The sequence below is a fragment of the Sceloporus occidentalis genome, unplaced genomic scaffold, assembly GCF_023333645.1.
Source record: "Sceloporus occidentalis isolate IW3139 unplaced genomic scaffold, rSceOcc1.0.p SCAF_97, whole genome shotgun sequence".
NCBI classification, from domain to species: domain Eukaryota; kingdom Metazoa; phylum Chordata; class Lepidosauria; order Squamata; family Phrynosomatidae; genus Sceloporus; species Sceloporus occidentalis.
In genome coordinates this window covers 498,812-516,184 of record NW_028317077.1, presented here as the reverse complement: position 1 = coordinate 516,184, position 17,373 = coordinate 498,812, and the positions used below count along the sequence as shown (strand labels likewise).

At 41.3% G+C, this 17,373-nt stretch overlaps 1 protein-coding gene across 1 annotated transcript; it reads right to left on the bottom strand.

Moving 5' to 3' along the window:
- Positions 1–3,600: 3,600 nt before the first annotated feature.
- LOC149284205 (tetraspanin-36-like) lies at positions 3,601–17,373 on the bottom strand. Its single transcript, XM_089496996.1, has 7 exons — positions 17,314–17,373; positions 8,643–8,834; positions 7,392–7,466; positions 5,434–5,529; positions 5,052–5,204; positions 4,291–4,374; positions 3,601–3,669 (listed from the first exon to the last, which is right to left on the bottom strand). The coding sequence occupies exons 1-7, from the start codon at positions 17,371–17,373 to the stop codon at positions 3,601–3,603; spliced, it is 729 nt and encodes a 242-aa protein (XP_089353122.1).

Genomic DNA, 17,373 nt, shown 5'->3' with positions numbered 1-17,373 from the left:
CCCCTGCATCGCTGCAGGGGATCTGGATCTTAGTCTCATAGTCAGACCTCTATTTGAGGTCTGATTATAAGAGGACCCCGATTAGAAGACGAGAGGTATTTTTCAGAGCATTTGCTCTGAAAAAACTTTGTCTTATAATCGAGCAAATACGGTATTTAACTTTAAACAACGCATAAGAGCGTATTTACAAAGTACTTTCATATGCATTGATTGTTTAGGGGGCTCCCAGGGAGTGTCCCTTTAAGATAAAAATACTTCAAAGCTTACTTTTCATATAAGAAGGCTTTGTGTTTATTACCACTTTGACTTTCCCCTCGGGACTCATCTGTCGATATATTCCTTTACTTTTTTGTTCTGTTTCTGGAAATGCAAAGCACCAAGAGAAAGCAAGGACATGGTACCTATATATATATATATATATATATATATATATATATATATATATATATATATATATATATATATATATATACATACACACCGGTATTATATATATAGACAGATAGGAGAGCTCAGGGTGGATTTGGGGGGTTGGAGGGAGAAGATCGAAGTACTGGAGATGTGGTGAAGGAGAACGGATAATGAAATAAGAGAAAAAGAGATTCCTTCAACTAGAAGAACAAACATGTTAGATACATTATACTTTACATTATATAGTGGACCTGAATCAACAAATCTCAAGGCATATAGACCCATGTGCATTTAGTTATCCTATATATACAATAATATACACATATACTACACATTGACGCAACACAACCCATCTACAGCAAGATACACTGTACAATAATACAACGAGGTCCATAAACAGACACATTGTAACACCGACAGTATATAACACTATATATTATATAATCTATGTAGTATATATATGTTATATATTTAATATATTGAGATATTATTAAAATATATCCTGAATCTGTCAATATGTTTTTACAAAAGCTTTTAAAATTTATGATTGATTATAAGTATATCTCAAGTATATATATATATATATATATATATATATATATATTAGGTTTGAGACCCCTAAATGATCTAATAAATAAGAGCACGCAGCATGAATATCCTACATACAGAAAGAATAACTATGGTAAAAATTTGGATTTTTCTAGGTAAAAATAAAGTATAAACCTCATTAGTGGTAAACTAGTAAACAGAAAATATACTCACTGCTGGTAGGTACCTTTTGGAGCTCAGCGAGCGGGGGAGCTTTTATTATCTGTTATCTACAGAGCAAAGGTTAATAATTGTAATTGCAAAATCATAGGGCAAGGGCAGCCAAGTCGGGTCAAGAGACACTGGTGTTTTTTAGAGCAGGGGCAATAATCATACCTAAGACTTCTCGGGGTTTGCCCCTAAACTTCAGGGGTTTTGACCTAATCCCACGGTAAAAGTGTTGATTCTCTGTGTCACGTGGTTAGTTCTTCATATTCTGTCCTGTTGGGATCATATTTAAGCAGGGCCGGACTGGTAATGAATCAGCCCCATATATCTCATTGTGTGGTTGACCTCATGTGCCCACACGTCACCCCAGGGGCATGGCTAGAAACCACAGGCCCCTAAACAGTCTGCCTGTGCCATCTATGCCCCCTCAACAACCTGCCTTTGCCACCTCTGCCCCTAAACAGTTTGCCTGTGCTATCTATGCCCCGTCTAAAACCCTTCCTGTCCCACCTCTGCCCCTTAAACAGCCTGCCTGTGCTATCTATGCCCCCTCAACAACCTGCCTGTGCCCCCTCTGCCCCTTAAACAGCCTGCCTGTGCCAGCTTTGCCCCTTTAAACGTACGCCGTTCGGTGGCTGTTGATCAGGGTCACTTAGGGTATCCCCAGCCTGGCCCTATATATGACAATGTTTACAGCGCTTTATGTAACCGAGTCAGTTTTTATTTACTTTAAAGGAGAATAGTGTATTTTATTTTACTTTTAGCTGTTTATATACATGTTTTTTTTTTATGACAGCGCATCACTCATAGGATTCATTCACTCAAAAATACAAACCAGAGATAGTAGTATTTCGTTGGATTGTGTGCGGCCGCAGCGTTTCATTCTTGCGTTGGTATCTATAGAATGATTAACTCAGCTTAACACTAACTCTGTCAAGCATTAATACATTTTATAACAGCAACAATAACAACCATTTTATGACCTCATAAGTCATAAGACACACTTTAATAAAATCTCATAAGTTACGGCATCATGCCAACAGAACGCATGCCGGCATTACCGTAACCTTACACTAGCAAGTGGACCGGCATGAACTAACATTACGATCCATAATGGATCCTGCCCCTAGGAAGCCATCACCAACAATCTTAATGAGGGGCACTGCCGCCTGTCGCCATCCCATTGACGACCTGTCCCAAAAATCCTTCCCAGGACCAACACCGCAGCCCGAACATGTGGACCCCATCACATGCGGGGGCTCCTCCACAACTTCACTTCTTTGACAACTTAAAATGATGGTTCTTAAATTAAATAGGGGCTTTGAGCTTGTATTAGTCTCCATATAGCATTATTATCATTTCTTTAGGGTTTTTTTTTCTTTTTTGTTTTAGTACATTTTAGTATGTCCTGAGTTCGCAAAGCCCACTATGTTTATGAGTCACATATTGAACTATACATTGCACAGGACCATTTTAGCCCATCTTGAGAAGGAATCACACCTTTCAGGCAACAATCAGTGGCAAAACACAGGTATATTTAAACTAATGGGTACACCGGGGTTATTAGGCCCACCCCCGAGGAATGCTTGAAGAGCCAGCACTGGAACTGACTGGCAGTATGTATACCACAGACACGTCCATATAGCTGGGAAAAAGGCACAAATGCATATAAGGGGATTCTGCAGAATATATTCATACCTTATCAAGGGGCATACCACGGAAAAAAACGACCACTCGGCAATCATATGCGTTGAGTGGATACGATGACTGGAGTGTCCCTCATCAGCACTTTTTAATAGGACATACACATTTTTTTTTATTTCAAGTAAAGCAGGTCTCCTTAACTTATTCCTATCAGTAGTATTTAAAGAATGCTGGTTATTCACTCACCCAGCTGCTGCTTGCCAGTATCTACCATCAACCATTACAAAAACCATAGCAAAAGCATAAAAAATGTAATTTTATTTCATTATTAAAATGAAAGGAAAAAAAAGGACGGTAAAAAGGCGTGCCGCTCTGCCAATTTTTGTGAAGCATAAAGAACATAAAAACCCCTTATTTCATCATAATCAAAAAACAAAAACAAAAAAACATCCAGTTTCTATTTTTGTCATTGAAATATACAGAATATTGGAATTTTTAAATATTTTATTTCAAAAACCACAGTTCTTTTTACAATCAGGTATAAGGTCTTATAATAAATCATCATGCTACATTATTACGTTGCCCGATACATTGAAAAAAGCAGCAAAAGAAAAGTCTCCCTTTATTATACCGCGGGACATTTGACTGTTCCGAAATGTGTTTCCTTGTAAATAAAAAAACAACAAAAAAAAACAAAAAACGAAACGCTTAATACAATTCTATTTATCATCAAATCTTGAAAAGTGATTTTTTTTAATTTATTTTTTTGTTGTTATCTTTGCATTTAGTTCAGAGAAGTTGGTATCCATCCCGGGAGTCCCGGCAAAAGATGACACACATGCTTATCATTCCACATAACTGTAAGAAAAAAGTAAATGGTTGGCAGGAGGCAACATTCAAGGATTATTTACAAAAAAAACCCTTACTTTTCACTTAAAATTATTTTCATTTATTTAAAAAAAAATTGAACAATCTTGGAAGCGGAGAGCGTTTTTAGTGGACAAGGCAGACTAACCGCTTATTAACCCTTACAATGATAATGCTGTTTGCATGATATAACACTTGGACCTCAGAGGTACATTAAGTGACTTAACAAAAAAAGGTATCCCTTTTCTATTAAATCCTAAAAAAAAATGTTATGTCTGTAATAAGATATACAATAAATAGAGTCAGCTTTAATATCATCATTTATATTATTTGTCATTAAAAAGGCTAGGCGTCATTCTCTTGGTGAGGTCATAGAAAGAGGGATGCGGACCCAGAGACCATCCGGCAGAGGATACTTTTGGTAGTATTATATTTACCAAGATCTCCTAATTGCCCCGATGAATTAGCCTTATGATGAAGGCAGGGTTTAACGTCCCTTTAAATGGTAAGATTTAAAGATCTACTGAATCTAGAACATGCAACGGAACACGGTGTTCATAAAGCATATGCGAATGAATAAATGCCATTACAGGAGATGTACAGTAAACCTACCTCCACAATAACAAATCCAAGGATGACCAGCAGGGAATAGCTCAGGACTTTGTGAATCAACGTTTCAAGCTTGATTTCGCAACCCTGTTATGGGACAAAAGCAATTAAAACACGCTTAATATTAATGTTACCTTTGGCTGCAAGCAACGCCAAGGGATTCATACGAAATCCCAACAGGTTCTAGAATGAATCAGGTACTGAGAGAACCCTGACTTGCTGAAACTACCCCAGGGGGTGTAAATTGCACCCGCTATACAGGAGTCTCCGGGAGGCAAATGCAGTCACCTGCAAGCAAATTTTTAATGTAGGGACTGTAAGAAGCGCTATGGAAATTGGAAATAATATAAAATGAATTTAATAATAATAATATTAAAATGAATTTGGGTTTTAAAGGGATCGTATGCAACACCTAGCGGTGATTTTACCTGTAAAGAGCGCCACCTAGTGTCAGTACACAGATTTAACAAAGTAATAAATTACTAGGCTCTGATGAAGACCAGCTCTGGGTCGAAACATTGGGCAGTGTTTGCATATATATTTCTGCTTGATCAGTAAACTATTTTTATATTGTCTCTGTTATGTTTATATTTTGTATGCAAATCTGCCAGCCGCAATGCTAATTTGGTAAAAGAAAATTCTATGAAAAGGCTCTAGGACATTGTACAAATATTGTTAACTTTACCAATAAAGTCAATGTTTCTACAGATAATATCTCTGCCGGCTTTCTGCGGCGTGACTTGGCAGGAAAGCGGTTTTCTCACCTCCGTGTTTAGTTGGTCTGGGAGAGACAGGCTTCCGTCGCAGTTTGTGGAGTTCTTTTTACAGCAGCTCAGCGGCGCGGAGTCGTTGGCGCTCAGTGTATGCCATTTACCAGTCCTCCAGGATGTGTAATTTTTGACTCCACAACACACAAGCTGTAAAAAAATAAATAAATAATAAAAAGAAATGTATATTATATATATATATATATATATATATTACTGCAATATACTTGGCACTGGTTATTAATTAGGAAATTAGGGGGAAAATATATATTTTCTTTACATTTAACATATTTTCAATCAGTCTTTGTTCACATCTTAGATTCAGGAGCCGCATGCCGATCCCATGCGTGTTTAAATCCCCTCTAATTCATTCTATTACCTGTTCTTGAATAAAATCGACAGCTGAGCTCTGTACGTTTTTCCCATCGTATTCCTGGAAAAGGTTGTTCATGTTTTTTTCCAGTTCAGGATTTATCTGAGATAAAACAGACAGTTATTGTGAGATTAATGCCTACTTCCTTAAAATAAGAAAAATGATGCATTTATATATCTGTAGCACAGATCGAAAACTCTTTTTTTTTTTATTTCTGCAATTTATCAATATTTCTAGTCAATTCTCCAGGTGTAAGCCGGGTAAAGCGCCGCTTCTCCAGCTCACCACGAAGAGACTCAGGGTTGCGGGAGAGGCGGTGCTGCACAACCTATGCACCGCCCACTTCCCTTCCAAAAATGGGCATGTTTCTGTGGGACCGCCCACCGACATCAGTGGGACGGACTTCCTGAAAAGGAAGGGCTCCGGGTAGCCTTAGCCTGGATGTTCCCAGGTATGCCTAGGCCTGACGTTGGGCAAAACCCCAGCTGCCCTCTTTCACTTACCGCCATACCGACAATCTACCCCACTAACTGCCAGGATATGTAAGGGTCCCGGGGTTCGGCACCTACCGGGATGCCCGCCTGTCCAATCCGGCAGGTCCCGCGCCGTTCGCGGCGCCGCCTCCTCGTCCATTCGCGGCACGCCAGCTACTAGACGCGCACGCGCGCGTCACAACAAAACTTTATGCGTTCCCTGCCGCGGACGGCGGGGAACGCGCCTGAGTGACGTCACGCACGTAGGCGTGGCGTTCACGAGTGGGCAATTCAAAAACTGAGCACTGAGACTCATTCAGTGCTCAGTTATTGTGCTGTGCAGTTCGTGTGTTTCTCGCCCTTCGTTCCTGAGTTTACCCTTTGTGTACCAGACCCGGCTTGTAGTTGATTGACCCTTTGTGCACCAGACCCGGCTTGTATGAGATTGACCCTTCGTGTACCAGATCCGGCTTGTATGAGATTGACCCTTGGTGTACCAGACCCGGCTTGTATGAGATTGACCCTTTGTGTACCAGACCCGGCTTGTATGAGATTGACCCTTGGTGTACCAGACCCGGCTTGTATGAGATTGACCCTTTGTGTACCAGACCCGGCTTGTATGAGATTGACCCTTCGTGTACCAGACCCGGCTCGTTCAAGATTAACCCCTCGTTTACCAGACCCGGCTCCTGTTCCTCAGCCTGCTTCCTGCTTTCCGGTCTCCACCTGTATTGTTTTTAGGAACTCCTCTAGAGTTCCCAACAGGATATGACATCATACCTCAGTCTGAAGCATGTGCGTCGGGGAGTGAGGACACATAGTGTAGACAAACCAGTTACAAGGGAGTTTGGTGATCCTCTAACTGACCAAAGAATAAGCAGCACGCCTGGGACCCTGAGAGCCCGTATGTGGCCCCTAGGTCTAGTCCCCTAGGCAAAAATACACCACTGCCTATAGGCTTATAATGGGATACTATACCACAGTGGTTAAATACGGCAGTGACTAGACTACGTCTGATTGATGTTGGTGGAGTTGTGGATATTTGGAAAACGGTCAAAATCGGACAATTTAACTATTGTAAGAATTACAGCCATCCAATCCAAACCATCCAATCATTTTCTAGCCAACGTTTTTTTTTTTAATCTCCTCCCCTTCTGTAATATGTATTTTTGTTTTGTTTTTTTTTACTTTACTTTGTTTGTATCCTTCAGGTTTATGGTAAGATATTTATTAAGAAATTAAATATTTAAAAAAATTAAAAAAGAATAAGATAATTTAAATACCGTTAATACGACTTCCAAAGGGTATTTGTACTGGGTCATTATTCCATGTTATACCAGCATTGATACGATTTTTTATATTCATTTTCTAGTCTTAAATGTAAATTTTTTATACAAATAAATAAATAAATGACAAAACCGAAGAGCGGTTGAAACAGATTTTGTCTTTTCAGTAACAATTATCGGTAATAACACACAATGAGGACCTTACCTTGTCTTTGTACACAAGTCCTAGGACGAGGGCAGTCACTCCCGCGGCAAATATGGCCGTGATCAGGAACATGAACTAAAAATTTGGGTAGAGAACAAAGAAAATGAGCCTTTGGCAGACCGTGCTTAGTATATGGGTGCTCCGTATTGTTTAAGGCATTTAAAGGCTGCAAGGGAAGCAAGATAAAGAAACGTACAATTTCATTTTCAATCCATCTAGGCATTCCCTCACTGTATTAACCTCTACCACCTCTGCTGGAGGGCTGTTCCACTTATCAACCACCCTCTTAAAGTAAAACATCCTTACATTCTGACCCTTTAGTGTTAGATTCTGGCCTCTTGTTGTAACATTGTCCTCCTTTTGAAAGAAACTTCCGTCCTGCACCTTTCTTCCGTCCTGCACTCTTTTTATGTATTTAAATGTTTCTCCATCCCCTTTCTCTTCTTTCCTCTAAATCTGTCTGTCGGCTCCCTCTCTCGGTGTACAATAGATATGAACACATTAGGAAAGAAGAAGAGCTTACACTCTAATTACACTGTAATGTATGCAAATATATCTACTACACATGCTTGTTGAGTGTGTAATGGCAAAGCCTATTCGGGGGAGTGGCTTCATGAGGGTGGGGCTTATGATGCAATTGGGCAGTTTTATGCCATGTGTGGGTGGGGCCATCTACATACATGGGCATATATATATAGCCCCAAATACCTTAAATTTAACAGGGGTGGAGAATTCGGCAGAAGTGGGCGTGGCTGGAAACCACTCCTGAGACCCGGAGAGCCAGAGAAGCAGCACTTTACCCTGAGCCTCCGGGCGAAGGCCAGAGGGTTCCTGGGTATGGCTATGGCTGGTGGCCAAATTCGTCCCATTACTGTTACCCAAGGGGCAAGTGGTATACCCGCAGTCTGTTCTGGCTTTTCAACTAATCACTGCGCTTCACATGCTTCTTACTAGCGTGTAAAGCAGGCATTCCTTAGCATCAACAGGCCGCCAGATCCTATTCTCCCAGTTTACTTGATGAATGAGGCTAAAGGCCTCGGCAGTCCACGTTCGCACCCCCAACATCTCCGGTGTCGGAAGCGCCACACCATTGTTGTGCGCATGGTTAGAAGTGAAGCTCAAATGCCCTGGGCGGTTGTCATGATGAACATGTGACTGCGGTCCATGCTGCCATGTTTGTAAATCGCTACTGCCCCGGATAAACAGGACAGTTGGAAGGTACGCATCTCTACATTAACGCAACATACTCACACATCCCAAGCAGAAGGCGGATTCATTCATTGTAGCGCAGCAGCCCAGAAAGCCGATGAAGAACATGGCGACGGCTACGCACAGGATGATCACGGCCGGCAGCATGATGTACGTGTTCCCCAGGAAGTTCTCATATTGTTTGTAGGTGGTGATCACTTTTACTCCGACATAGGTCAGCCCCGACGCTGCAGCCTGAACACACACGAAAAAAAAGATCCGTATACCACGGTTACCGGAAAGCCAATAAATCGGTCAAGTCATGGCAGTCAACATTTTCTGTAAAAACAAAATCACCATTAGGGGAACAGCTGAATGTATCAGGAGGCCTGATAAAAAGACCTGTACACAGGCCCGGACTGGCCATCTGGCGGGTAAATGGCGGACGGGCCGCTGCCAGACATTGCTCCATACGCACCCGATATGCTGCAGTGCGTGGCTACGGCGTAGTATGTCTGGCCGCGTGCTACGTGAGCATGAAAGCGCGTGGTCATTAGGCAGCCGCCAGCCTTAAAGTGCCGGGACCACCTCATTATACCGAGTAGGGCCCTGCCTATACACGTATTTAAAATATTCATTTTTAAATCTTATATGCAAAAGATAAAAGGGACTGATCAAGTTTCACATGTATTCTTCAACCTGTAGGAAAAATGATTTAGGAGAAGCTGCAGTACAACACCCGCAGTCCTTTTTTCATGCCACTGATTAGCCGTTTAAAGCAGCCAATCAGTGGAATGAAAGTGAAAATCAATAGGAACGCTTTTTTTTTTTTTTTTTTTTTTTTTTTTTAAATTAAAGCCCTTCACCTTCTTAGTAAATTTTGAGGGCTACAACTCACATCATCCGCAAATTACAATCTTCCCATTTTTGTTTTAAACATATTTGTAAACGTACATTATTTTGTTCTATTAAAGGAGTCGGAGAATTGCAAAGTTGTCACGTAAAAGCTTCCCAAAAACCGTGACTGTCCCACAAAAACCAGGACTGTTGGGGGATATGTCTATTGCTATACACATTATAGTTATATTTAGGGCACGAGGACCCTGTGATACACTCGTACCTATCCTGAGACACATCAGGGGAGGAAGAAGAGGACAGGGGGATTCAGGTCCCAGCTTGCTTGGCAGCTACTTCTACATACATGTAATGCTAGGAATTTTGTTTATTGCTAAATGACTACATGATTAACGGCTAAACGATGAGCTAGAAGTCTTATCTCAGCAAAACAGGAGTGCAAAGGAAACACCTCTTGGCAGGCAGTTTAATAAATAAGGGTTCCTTTAATGCGTTTGGAGCTTTGGGTTTTTAAATACATTTCAGACACAAGCCAAATGAAACAGGGGATCACAAAAGCTTACACTCTATAGAGCAGTAAGTAGGCACATACCTACGGTGTACAGGAGGAGTGTGTACAGCCCAAGGGACAGAGCTTTTTACTATGACTGTATTCATTCCATAAATATGTGTGTATACATACTATAATATATATATATATATATATATATATATATATATATATATACACACACACACACACACACATATACAGCGCATATACTCACACACACATACATGCTAATGTTCCAAAGTTTTAGGTCACTCAGCTGTTTTTATGGAAAACAATGAAATTTCTGGCTGTAACATAATTACAAAAGGGTTTCTAACGATCAATCAGCATTTTAAACTTAAACTTGGATCAGCGAACACAACGTGCCACAGGAACACAGGAGTGATGGGAGTGATAAAAGGCCATTGAAACACAGGAGTGATGGGAGTGATAAAGGGCCATTGAAACACAGGAGTGATGGGAGTGATAAAAGGCCATTGAAACACAGGAGTGATGGGAGTGATAAAGGGCCACTGGGACACAGGAGTGATGGGAGTGATAAAGGGCCATTGGAACACAGGAGTGATGGGAGTGGTAAAAGGCCATTGGAGCACAGGAGTGATGGGAGTGGTAAAAGGCCCCTCTCTGTACACCCATGAAGAGATTCCAACGTTTCCAACTGACAATAGTCATTTACAACATCTCATAGTTACACAGTTCATAAGGTTGAAGAAAGACCGAAGTCCATCAAGTTCAACCCTTCTACCTAACCTTCCTACTCTTGATCCAAAAGAAGGCAAAAACCCCTAATTGAGCTACTTCAAATTCTGCCATAAGGGGAAAAATTCCTTCTTGACTCCAAAAGGCAATCAGATTTCTCCTTGGATCAAGAAGCTCTAAAATATTAATTCTATTTATACCCCTGTATATCGTGCCTTTCTAAGAAAAATACCCAGAACCCTTTTTGAAGGCATCTCGTGTATTTGATAACACCACCCAGGGCCGGCCCAAGACTTAATGCCGCCTGGGGCAAAGTTTAAAATTTTAAACTTCGCCGACGCCATTATCTACCCTCCCCCCTTTGTACTTACCGTTAAACAGTCCAGCGGTGAGTCTCCCTGCTCTGCCACGGTGCCGGCTTGTAATGCTGAGCGGCGGAAATTTACGTCACTTCCGGCGCTCAGCATTACAAGCCGGCACCGAGACCGAGCTAGAGGGCTCGCAGAGGAGAGAGAGGGGCGCCGAGCGGGCAAGCGAAAACCACTTGGTGCCCCTCTCTCTCCTCCACCTCAAAAAAAAAACAACAGCAAAAAAACGCGCGGGGCGGCAAAGTGCCGCCCCTTCAAAAGTGCCGTCTGGGGGAATTGCCCCACTCGGCTCCATTGTAGGGCCGGCCCTGACACCACCTCCCTTGGCAGTGGATTCCGTACCTTTACTGTCCTCACTGTAAAGAATCCCTTCCTTTGTCGTCTATGAAACCTGCGCTCTTCCAGTCTCAGAGGGTGACCTCTTGTTCTTTGTATATTTCTGTTAATGAACCGGTCACTGAAGAGCTCTTTATATTGGCCCTGCATATATTTATAGAATGTTATCATATCCCCTCTGAGACGCCGTTTTTCTAGCGTGTATAATTTTAACTTTTTTAGTCTCTCTTCATAACCAGTATCTCCCAATCCGCTTATTCATTTCGTAGCCCTCCTTTGCACTTTTTCTAGTTCCATAATGTCCTTTTTAAGGACCGGTGCCCAGAATTGTACCGCATATTCAAGGTGAGGTCTTACCAATGACCTGTAAAGAGTTGGATGATATCCTCCTCCCGTGAATCAATACCTCATTTTATGCATCCCAAAACCCTATTGGCCCTCGCAGCTGCTTGTGATTGTGCACTGTGGTCAAGTCTGTTGTCTACCATTATTCCTAAGTCCTTCTCATCGGTAGTCCTTTTCCCCAAGGATATTCCATTTAAAGAATAGGTTGCATTTTTATTATTTTTACTATAATGCATAACTTTGCATTTGTCTATGTTGAACCTCATCTGCCACTTGCACGCCCAGTCCCGAACCTTGTCTAAACATTAACCCCATCTGCGCTGGATTTCTGGCAAATATCATGTTATTTTAATGGACAAAATGTAACGTTTTAGAAGAATTCTGAAAAGCTCTCCAGCATATCTAGTTAGGCACAGATAAGATTAGGCACAGATAAGAAGGGGTTAATTTCCATAAGTATACTATAATAAAAATATTGATCGTACATTATAACCCTGCCTCCATTATACCAACCTTTTTACAACTTTGTTCCACCCAGTTTTCAGATCTCAGCATCATTCTGGCTGAGAGTGATGGAGGTCAATTTTTGTATATAATTTAAAATGTAGTAATTTTTTAAAATAACTACCTGTTCCGTATATTGACGTGCGCCATCTCCTTCGCTACTCTACAATCAGTTTATTACTTCCTGATCCTCCACACTGTTGGGATCATCGTAGTCCTTGGTCTCCTATCTCAGGGCTCTACCCTCGGGTAGGTTTATCAGGGTGAATACCCGTGTGTTGTGCGCTCCTGGGTTTAGGTGTTGTGACAGGGGGTGGCAGATGTTAAAGTAAGGGGGCACATGTGATGTCACAATATCACATGTGATGTCACACCCTGTATGTAAGCCCCCTCCTTGAAAATTCCCAGGTATTCCATCAATACTTTAGGGAAGTTCAGGATTTCCTTAAAAAGACAAAAAGAGTCCTCAGCAGGAAACGAATCCTTCCTATACCGGGACAGCTGGTACTTTTAGCCGTCGTAAGGATTCCGGTAGATAACAGAACAAGAGGAACTACATATAGTTCTGCACGATCACAACATTCCCCAATACCTCGCAGTTTCTATTGAATAAAGTTTCTATTGTTTAATAAAACCTACAATGACATCAGGAACGTGGAATGCTGACTCTTTCAGACTCTTTGGTTTGTGTTCGATGAACCAGATCATAGAGAAGACCTTCGGGACGGGTAAGGTAGCTATTCACTGCCCAAACTTCAGGATCAACAGCGGCTCTTTTGTCCCCAATCCCCCCCCTCCGTGTCCTTTTTCCTCCCCTGATGCCCCCTCTTTTCTAGGAGGTCAGAATGTTTGCTGGGTATGAGGGTATCGCAGGGTTCTACAGCCCTAAAAACCCCAATAAAGATCAGGAGATGGGTTTAGAGATTAAATTGTGCAAATAAAATATATTTTTAAATGTCTCATTTAAAAAATCTTAAAACTCTAACCACAAAAAGTGTCTCCCTTTGGCCATGTGATATGATGAGCAGTATGTAACGATTTCAAAAAGTATTATTTGAAAGAATCTATTATTCTTTTGTGCGCCACGTAAACTGACCCATTCTATTGTGTGTATAACCCGCTATAATTGCTACTTCCCTATGAATGGACACAAAGACTGGTTTGTTTACCCATTAATTAACCCGATTATTAACCGAGATAAAAGGCGCGGGTTTGAAGGTTAGTTATTATTAGACAGGACACAAGGTACTAGTTATATTTTATCACCAGCCATAGTGCTGTACCCACAGAGGACCGCTTAGCGAGTCTTTATAAATGTATCTACAGCGAGGTAATCACCCTGTTTAGGACCCAATACATACCAGGAACAGAAACAGTAAAAAAAAATATTTTGTTTTATAATTATTATTACTATTATCCATTCTTTATTAAGCATCCTGTTAAACAGCTTGTGTATGTTTGGCAATAAAATATTTCAGGCGTCATTAGGGCCAGCTTCAAAGGGCCCACTTCTACCTGTCCCTCCCGCATGCTTGCCTGGGGAATGGATTGTACTGAAATACCTCAATTTAAGTACCGCGACAGTAAATAATTATTGTAATTATTGTAAGACCCCTATATGTCATCGATAATCAGCCCTCGTCATACCTAGGAACTTACCTGGGCAGGCTACCTGGAGCTCTCCCTCTTGTGAGGGTGTGGGTTTCTAAGAGGGGGCAGGGTTAACCATACACAAGGGTGGGGCTAGTCATGACATGGGCAGGGCTAGCCATGAATATGGGCAGGGCTAGCCATGAATATGGGCAGGGCTAGCCATGAATATGGGCAGGGCTTGCCATGAATATGGGCAGGGCTTGCCATGGATATGGGCAGGGCTAGCCATGGATATGGGCAGGGCTAGCCCATATAGCATTAAATTGGGAGTGGAAGGGAAAGGGGACTCACAGAGGAAGAACAGAATAACCCGGAGACCCTGGGAAGCAGCGCTCTGCCAAGAGACTCCAGGGCAAACCCGGAGAGCTCCCAATTATGCCCAGACTCCTTCCCCGGATGATCACAGACACGTTAATAGCTAATAAAGCACTATAAAGCATTAAAAGCCGCCCCTCCCCCGGGCGGCCCGCCAGGGCACTGATAGCTTTTTGATTCTTAGGTTGTGGCTAAAAGCACTGTGAGTGAACGGCCTTAATAACGAGGCGCCAAGATGTTATTTATTTTATACGCAGAAGAATACTCAAGAAATAAGACAGCGTCTGGGATATGAAGAAATGCAAAAAGGATTAAAGTGAGATGTCTGCCAAATAGAAATGGCACATTTAAGATTTTTCAAGAAGTAGTAAATTAATTGATCAACAAACCCATTCCAAATGAAAAAAACAACACATTTAGATGAAATGATCACTGCAGGAGATTTTTTATATATATTTTTTTTAAAGTAAAATTTGTTTTTTTTCCCAGGGCCAAGCTCTCTTGAGTTTAATAAAAATATCTAAAAATACATTTTATATATGGAAAAATATATATATATATTTTTTAAAATCTATAATGTACAGATATTTCAAGCCCTTCTTTTGGGATACAGACCAACAAAGAAAGCAAAAGTAGATTCTTTTTCTGAATTATACATGAATTTTCAGAATATTTCCATGAGCTTTGTCAAACAGGTTTTTTTTTTTTGCCCTTCTGCTGTTTTTTTAAGATACTGGATTCCTTCTATGTGTATATTTCCATTTTAATTAGACATTCCCCACTTAATAATCACCATAAAAACTTTTCTAAACTTGTATGAATAACTTCTCCATGCACGACTTCGCTCAGTACCGTCACCTCCTATCAAAGTTGTAGGTTTGTTGGTAAATTGTATACCGCACTCTAGTTTCGGACTCAAACGGTTAAACAAAAAGTGAGCAAAAGTGTTGGAACGTGCTACTCTTTGTAAATAGCAGACATGCGCAACCATCGTTGGGGGGGGGGCATTTCTCTGTATGTAACGCTTTCCAGGGGCAAATATTTTTTATGGACTTATGGACATATGTTTGTATCCTAAATAAAATGAGCCCAGAAGGTCAGGAGCCTGGGGCATCTCTATATTCTGCCCAGACACTATGAACATGCATATTTGCATATTTCCAATGTAATGCGAATGTAATTTCCCCGTGGCTGCCGTGGATTAGCACAGACATAGAATATGGTGCTAATGTCAGCAAACGGGCTCAACAGCTCTGCATGGTGTTTGTTATACAAAATGAGTAATGAGGGAGGGCCCTTAAATAAAAAAATAATAATAAGAAGAAGAATTAAAAAAAAAAATCCTGCTCCCTGCAGAGTGGGTAAAACACTCCTGGGGTATCCTGGAATTTAGTATGATATAATTAAATAATAAATAATAATAAAGTATTATTTGATTTATATATCGGTACAAATAAGATGGGGGCTTTATGCCTCTCCCTGCTCCATCTGTCAAAAAGGAGACCCCTGTGGTCTGTTAGATGTGGTCTCTATACTTGGGAAATTCCCATGGTAAAGCTTCCTCTTCTGGATGGGGCGGGGTTAACCGTATGCAGGGGTGGGGCTAACAGCACATGTGGGCAGGGAATTATGTGGAAGGTGGACTGAGAGTAGGTGTGGCCAGACTTTGCCCCCCTGGACAGAGAGAGTGAAGAAACTGACTCAGAGACTCTGGGAAGCAGCACTTCACCCAGAGACTCCGGTGTCCCGATCCGTATAGAAGACAGCATGTCTCAGAGCGACCAGGAGACCTTTAGACTCTGACACCGATACCCTGCCTTATACAACGAGCCTAACCGCCACGCAACATCTACTTTTGTCTAAGACAAAGCAAAAAAAAAACCAAACACTTTCTGACTTTAAAGGTTGAAATTCTGTAAAACGTTAGAAGTTAAAATATTGTAACAGAAGGGGGTAAATGAGGACATCCTGATCCGGCACTCCAACTCATACCTCCCAAATCCTCCTGTTCCTCTTTCCTACCCAGCTGTCCCTCTTTTCTATGAGATGATTGTAAGCTCAGAAGAACAGGGGCTTCTCCTTCCGTGCCAGTGTGTTCGTCTTGATAATTTTGTATGTTGTATTGTAGGATAAATGTCACAAGTATAGGAAAATGTTGCACCTAACCTCGCTTCTAAAAACCAAAAGCATATTAACCCGGTTTGTCCATTTGACATGTAAAACTGCTGTGAGTTACAACTCCCATTATGCTCTGCCATACTGCAGAATGCTTCCCCTGGGAGTCCTAGCATGCATTAACTACTACCGTTCCTAAAGCTTCCTGTATACAGTATGTAAAACAGAATATACAAATCACCATTATGTAAAGATCAGCAGTTGACATAACTACAAGAAATGTATATTGACAAATAACACAATTTTCACGAGCCTCACTCTCAGCACCAACGCAGTCCGTAGCGCAGTATAAAGGCGTCCGTCTGCGATGATTCATTGCTTATGATTGTCATTTATGAATGGATTCCATGACTCAGATGATCGATGGGTTATGATATAAATGGACTTTTATTGCTCGCTTTTCTCTACAGGATCCAATAATATCTACAGTCCAAACACTGATCCCGCTCAACAGGGTGGGGTATCTGTATACATTAAATGGCCAATATATTTGCCCTTATAGAAAGACTATTAACCCTTTATCAAGCATTTATCAAGCTTTTTGCTCTATAAAGTGTTTGCCTGCACGGCTTCCATCAGAAGCAACAACCCACAATCACATACATATGTGTTACATGACAATTAAAGGGACAGCGCATGCACAGATGAGACCCATCCGGCCCCGTCTAGTCCACCCGTTTCTCCTGCTGTAAAGACTCAAACCTTAATCAGTCGTTGGTCTCGTCTTAGATTCAGAAGCCATATGCCTATCCCATGCATGTTTAATACCCTCCCCGTATTACCCTCTACCACTTCTGCTGGGAGGCTGTTCCATTAATACCAGCTCACCGGTTAGTCCTATAATGTTGCTTTAAAAACCTTTACCCTTGACTGTTACAATATGAATACGAATGTAACGAAGCTAAAAGTAACAAGATGTATAAATACTTACCAGGAAAAATAAACTGAGCAGGATGAGAAAGGTTTTGGAGGTAAATACTCCTATCCCCAT

Bases quoted from the DNA above. Each gene is read 5' to 3' on its own strand.
- LOC149284205 (XM_089496996.1), bottom strand. From the start codon at position 17,373: ATGGGGATAGGAGTATTTACCTCCAAAACCTTTCTCATCCTGCTCAGT. The intron at 8,835-17,313 runs GTAAGTATTTAT...GTGTGTGTTCAG, and splicing joins TGCTCAGTTTATTTTTCCTG to GCTGCAGCGTCGGGGCTGAC. The intron at 5,530-7,391 runs GTAAGGTCCTCA...GTTTTATCTCAG, and splicing joins GACTTGTGTACAAAGACAAG to ATAAATCCTGAACTGGAAAA.